Source organism: Rosa chinensis, chromosome 2 (genome assembly GCF_002994745.2).
Source record: "Rosa chinensis cultivar Old Blush chromosome 2, RchiOBHm-V2, whole genome shotgun sequence".
NCBI classification, from domain to species: domain Eukaryota; kingdom Viridiplantae; phylum Streptophyta; class Magnoliopsida; order Rosales; family Rosaceae; genus Rosa; species Rosa chinensis.
In genome coordinates this window covers 36,102,674-36,108,874 of record NC_037089.1, presented here as the reverse complement: position 1 = coordinate 36,108,874, position 6,201 = coordinate 36,102,674, and the positions used below count along the sequence as shown (strand labels likewise).

Here is a 6,201-nt window from a genome sequence, read left to right as displayed (position 1 = left end):
AATCGGCTTAATATTGATAAGATAGATTCCTAAAGAAAGATATGTGTTGTGCGTGTATGTAGTTGGTGAGGGAGTGTTTAGAGCTATAGTTTGACTGCAGTACATTTGGCATCAACTTGTAATAACATTGACATTGCCGGCATTATAGATGCATTTAGGAGGAGATAATATGATAAACCTATACATAATAAGTTGTTGGACAGTATAGATACTACTGAAGATAGTATAAAGTGAGCTTTAAAAATGAATCCTTGACTGTTGTGCATCCATAAGGCTAGGTTGAGCACTTTTTGTCGTATAATTTACGATATCTATTTTGAAAAGATATTGTTTATGTATATTGCCAGATGAAATGCCTTGACCATGCCGGCCATATCTGATGGTCTGGTAGTACCCTGGAAAGTTGCTGTTATTTTAGTTTCACTATTTTTCTTATGATTTTGACTGTTTTTTTTTATTCTTCTTTTCTGGATTGGCAGAACTACGATTTCCAGGAAATTGAAATGATTGCATCTTCACACAACCTGCATTTTACTAAGAAGACATAGATCCTAAAAGAAAGGGGGGAACAACCTAAAGTTGATTCTTCTAACAATTGAAACACTTTGACAAAACTTGTTGAACTTTCAAATTGTGATCTGCGTTTTACAGATAATAAAGTATGCAAGTTCAACGGCTTTCACTCCCAAGTTATACCCTCTCTCCACCCAATGTCTCACAATTAAAGCAACTCTCGACCAAGCTTTTGAGGTTGAATCAACATTCCACATCTGGATTTTGCAATTCAACAAAATGGTTGTTTAAGTCACCAACAGGTGTAAGAAACCATGGTGGTTTGATTGGGGTTAGTGTGAAGTAGCACAAGAAGAAGATTTAGATGATGGGTTTTATATGAGCAGGTGTTGGAGCTTGCAAGAAAGGCTGTTGGGCGTACTAGCCTCAGTCTTATGGTCGGTTGTGTTATTGTCAAGGATGGTAGGGTTGTTGGTGAGGGCTTTCACCCTAAAGCTGGCCAACCACATGCTGAGTTAAACTCGTTTTCTTTTTTTCTTTTGCATGTTTTAATTTTCTTTCTAAAATGTGTTTGGTTCTGTGGGAGCTGGTGAGGTCGTGACATCTTTGTGGATGAATATTTAACTGTTCATTTGGTTGCTAAGAAACTACATAACAACAACATTAGTAAATGATAAAGAGAGAAAAACATACGGAGCATTAGTTTAGTGGCGTGCATAAGATGTAGAAGTAGCTTTCAGCTTGAAATATTAAGCTTTGTGGCTTGTGTCATTCATTACCTAATGGATCATCTTGAACCAATATGGTCATTGATGAGACCTCCAGAGCACTGCATTGTAAATTGGGGCTGCCTAAGAGATTTTTAAATTTAATCTATAATCTATTCGTATAAAAAAATCTTAAATTAAAAAAATTTATAAATAAATTTAGTAAATTTTTATTTATATATTTTTTTATCGAATTATCCTGTCATTCTCTTTATTTTCTCCCTGTCCAACTTCCCCACTCGAAATCTCGAATAGTTCATTAACGAATGACAAAGAGCACAATGTTGTTGTTTTAGTAATGACCTGGGTAAACTGGAAAACTCAATCCCAGCTTTGCTGTACTTGAAGCATTTGTCAGTCTGAATTGACAATCATTGGATTTTAAAGGTAAAGCTCTGCTTTTTTTCTTCACAACTCTTTCACTTTCTACTATTAAAGTTATACCCTTTGATCTCTTCATTGACAACACTTAACTGTAATCAATCAAAGGAGTTGTGATTGTATGTGGGCATTGACCCAATTATAGTTTGGGTTCTATGTCTTTGTGGGCATTGACCCAATTATAATTTGCTATTTACTCTCTTCTGTCAAATGAGTCAAATTGTTTATATTCTTATCTCTTGAATGCCACATTTCAGTGGATGAATTCAAATTAGTTGTCAAATTACTCGACTTTTATAGATAATACTCACATCATAGCAACCGAAACGACTGACTGAATACTGAGATTGATGATTAATTACTGTGTGTTACTGAATGAGCTTGGTTGAAATTTCTCCAATTAGCAACATGATGAAGTAACTTGGCTCCGGTTGCTAGTACGGGCGGATCTAGGCACAATGTGGGTTGGGCTCAAGCCCCACCGGGCATGTTGGGGCCAAAAAAAAAAATTTGTATATAGCTTCGTTTATTTTTATTTTTACACTTCTACTTCGGCACCCCCGAGTCCCGAACACCTTGTGCAGCAACCTGCAACTAGCGAACCCGTCTCGGGTCTCCGAGCTCCGCCTCCAGGTATCTCTCTCTCCCTCTCCGTCATCTTCTCCTCCTCTTCTTCTCTTCTTTTTGACTTCTTCTTAATCTGAGTTTCTGAATTCTGATTTTTGGTGATATGTAAATTGGGTTCGATTTCGAATTTTCGATTTGATCTTGTTGGTTTTTGAACTAAGGTAATGGTATGGTCAATCTGTTGAAATGGTTGAAAACTTGAAATGGGTTCAATTTCCTTCTGACTCAGGCGGTTGTCTTTGCAAGTTTGCATTGTTGAAATGGGTTCAAAACTTGCTGCACTTCCAAATTATGATCTGCGTTTTACAGATAATAAAGTATGCAAGTTCAACGGCTTTCACTCCCAAGTTATACTCTCTCTCTACCCAATGTCTCACAATCAAAGCGACTCTCCACCAAGCTTTTGACGTTCAATCCACATTCCACGTCTGGGTTTTGCAATTCAGCAAAAGTGATGTTTAAGTCACCGACAGGTGCCAGAAACTATGGTGATTTGGTTGGGGTCAGGTGTGAAGTAGCACAACAAGAAGATAGAGATGATGAGTTTTATATGAGGAGGTGTGTGGAGCTTGCAAGAAAGGCTATTGGGCATACTAGCCCCAATCCTATAGTCGGTTGCGTTATTGTCAAGGATGGCAAGGTTGTTGGTGAAGGCTTTCACCCTAAAGATGGCCAACCACATGCAGAGGTAAACTCGTTTTCTTGTTTTCTTATGCTTGTTTTAATTTTCTTTCTCAACTGTGTTTGGTTCTATGTGAGTTGGTGAGGTGGTGACAACTTTTTGGAATATTATTTAACTGTTCATTTGGTTACTAAGGAACTACATAACACCAACATTAGTAAATGATAAAGAGAGAAACATATGGAGCATTTAGCTTAGTGGCGTGCATAAGATGTAGAAGAAGCTTTCTGCTTGAAATATTTTGGAAATATATACTTAAGCTTTGTATGCAGATGCTAGAAAGTTCTTATTAGAAGTTAGAACTTAGAACTTGGGAGAATAAAAAGGGAAATGGCTAAAATATCATGTGTTGGAGAGTTAAGACTTGCATGCTTTGGTTGTAGTTATTATGTTATTATGCCAAATTTTATCTTCGATTGTACATGAGTTTCTTCAATCATGTAAATTCTTAAAGAAGCTGTTGAAGGAACTTCATACGAGGAAGTTGAATGTTACAGGTTTTTGCTCTGAGGGATGCTGGAGATTTGGCTGAAAATGCAACAGCTTATGTGAGCTTGGAGCCATGTAATCACTATGGGAGAACTCCACCATGCACTGAAGCCCTAATTAAAGCCAAAGTTAAAAGGGTCGTGGTCGGAATGGTGGATCCAAATCCAATTGTAGCATCGAAGGGGTTGGATAGATTAAGAGATGCAGGAATTGATGTTATAACGGGTGTAGAAGAAAAATTATGCACGAGACTAAGTGAGGCTTATATCCATCATATGCTAACTGGGAATCCTTTCGTCACTCTTAGGTCAAGTTTCTTTGTTTAGATTAATCACTAGGATAAACATCATGATTTAGCGATAAAAATAAAAAGGAATCGATATGACTATCTCTCACATTTTCTTTTCCTGATATCGTAATGTTTTGATTGTTGTGCGTAGATAATTCATGAGTTGATGTTGCCCTATCTGATCTTTAGGATTTCCAAATGATTTGCTTGATAATCTTAGTTATAAATATAGATATGTCATAAGCATTGTATCTGAATCTTTATTTTATTTGATTAGCAGGTACTCTATCTCAGCCAATGGACACTTTTTAGATCAGCTTGGGGAAGGAGTTACTGAGCTTGGTGGTTACTACTCTCAATTGTTACAGGAATATGATGCAATTATACTTTCTTCTGCCACAGTAACTGAGAACAACTCTCTTCCAGCATCACAAGAAGCTGGTGCTAATCAACCGCTCCGGATTATAATAGCGAGTAGTGGTTCTTCAATCCAAATCCCAGGACTGACCATGGAACCAAGCGGTAAGCTAATAATATTTGCAGACAATGAGACAACAGTAGAACTAGAAAGCACTCAAACAGGTATTGAAACTGTGGTGTTGGATCAGATAAATTTAAATGCTATTACAGAATACTGCAAATCTCAAGGATTCTGTAGTGTTTTGTTGGATTTAAGGGGAAATATGGGTGATTTTGAAAAGGTTCTCCAAGATGGTACTGAGCAGAACTTGCAAAAAATTGTGATCGAAGTATTGCCCATCTGGGATCAAAGAGGGGGCGGGGATTTCCCTATTGCATTGAAGAGTCTGAGTAAAAGAGTAGAAGTAAAGAATTTGCAGGCTAAGATTTCAAATCAGAATGTTGTGCTTGAAGGATATTTGTAAAGTGATTGGAACACAAATTTAGAGCTGGCTTGACTCTTCTTTATCTGGATACGGGAGAGGAGGATTTTTGATTACATTCAGGTAGTCTGTATTTGGTCTACAATGTACTTCAGTTTTTAGAGTTTATGCTGTTACCACTTTTTCTGTGTTGTTTATATTGGGGGTCTGCTGTAAGCAATTTAGATGCTTTGATAAGTAGGTCCAGGGCCCGGACTCCAGGCCATGGGGCACTTTCATACAAAATGAAGGTCACAGATTTATTCATTACGTATAAGAGTGGCATCAACTTCTCACAGCAATTTCATCTTTAATTTCCTTCGACTGATTATACCCACAAAACTGAAGTATATATTCGTAGTTTTGCCTCTTTTAACACATTTGTTCGCTTAATATTTTGGTAAATGGAAATGTCACTACAATAGAAAAGAATGGTGTTTGAGGGTCTAGTTTTTTTCTTTTAATGAATCACATGTCAAATCAAATGAAATATCTCATTTCAAAACTTCTAGGATTGTTTTTATTTCTATATACAACTTTCCAATATTCTACAACAGTAATCTACATTTGTACATACTAAAACTACAGAGGAACACGGGCTTCCTGGAGCTCCCTTTTAAAGTTAATGTCTTTCTTGGACACGTTTAAGATGCCTGATTGTTCATCAACTTTCTCGATAAGAAGCTTCATCAGCAGAACTTTGGATACTGTTTTGCGTGACCCCGACCATTATCTACTTTTTCTATGCAGGTAAATAACAGAAAACATCAACCGACTTGCATTCATTCTGAAAATATAAATAGCTGCTTCAACACTCGGATACCATCTTTTGCCACATTCACATACTGAGATGCCCTACGTATTAGTTTACTCATGGATAATTCATCAATCAGCAAAAAGAAAAGATATATATATATATATATATATATCCGGAGCCGTTCCAAATAGGACGTCCGCACTATTTATTTACAAATAAAGTGTAAAATTATTTTTTACAGATATTTCTTCACTTTATTGGGGATATATCCTAAAATTCTTCATTTTATTGGAGATATATCACAAATATTGTAGACCAGCGAGTTGCTTTCAACCACCTAGAGTATTTTTTTTGTTTTTATAAACCTATTATAACTTATGGTGTATAGGTTGAAGACAAAATAAAAAAAATAAAAACGAAGAAACAGAAGAAACAGAAGAAAAAAAAAAACAGAATTTTTTTATTTTTTTTATCTTGAAATGACCATTTTAGCCCTCAATGGTTAGAGCTAACGTCCAATTTGGGCGGAATAGGAGAAATTGGACACAGCTGATTGAAATTGAAAAGTTTAGGGGGTAAAAATTCCAAATTAAAAGTAGAGGGGGTGAAATGATGACACCCCAAACCTTAGAGGAGTAAACTGAAATTAATCCTAAAAAGAGTATAAACAAAATGGCTCGCCTCAACCTCCCAATTAGAGGAACATTAATGTTGTCTCCCCATTAAAAGAGAACGCAGAAGTTTGATAGACTCATTAGTTAATGTCCCTTTCTTCTGTCTTGAGCATGGTTCACTTGTTTTGAAGCAAATGAATA

At 36.3% G+C, this 6,201-nt stretch overlaps 1 protein-coding gene across 3 annotated transcripts; it reads left to right on the top strand.

Moving 5' to 3' along the window:
- Positions 1 to 2,165: 2,165 nt before the first annotated feature.
- LOC112183772 (riboflavin biosynthesis protein PYRD, chloroplastic) lies at positions 2,166 to 4,947 on the top strand. 3 transcript variants are annotated; one of them, XM_024322110.2, is made up of 4 exons: positions 2,166 to 2,294; positions 2,598 to 2,976; positions 3,468 to 3,766; positions 4,029 to 4,947. In XM_024322110.2, the coding sequence occupies exons 2-4, from the start codon at positions 2,608 to 2,610 to the stop codon at positions 4,630 to 4,632; spliced, it is 1,272 nt and encodes a 423-aa protein (XP_024177878.1). In that variant the 5' UTR covers positions 2,166 to 2,294; positions 2,598 to 2,607; the 3' UTR covers positions 4,633 to 4,947. The 3 variants fall into 3 exon arrangements, with proteins under 3 accessions (XP_024177878.1, XP_024177875.1, XP_024177876.1); XM_024322107.2 differs by having other exon boundaries at positions 2,211 to 2,294; positions 2,518 to 2,976; XM_024322108.2 differs by having other exon boundaries at positions 2,238 to 2,294; positions 2,450 to 2,976.
- Positions 4,948 to 6,201: the final 1,254 nt, after the last annotated feature.

Coding starts and splice junctions, on each gene's coding strand:
- LOC112183772 (XM_024322110.2), top strand. CDS start 2,608: ATGCAAGTTCAACGGCTTTCACTCCCAAGTTATACTCTCTCTCTACCC. Junction 2,977..3,467: donor ATGGCCAACCACATGCAGAG/GTAAACTCGTTT, acceptor TGAATGTTACAG/GTTTTTGCTCTGAGGGATGC. Junction 3,767..4,028: donor AATCCTTTCGTCACTCTTAG/GTCAAGTTTCTT, acceptor TTTGATTAGCAG/GTACTCTATCTCAGCCAATG.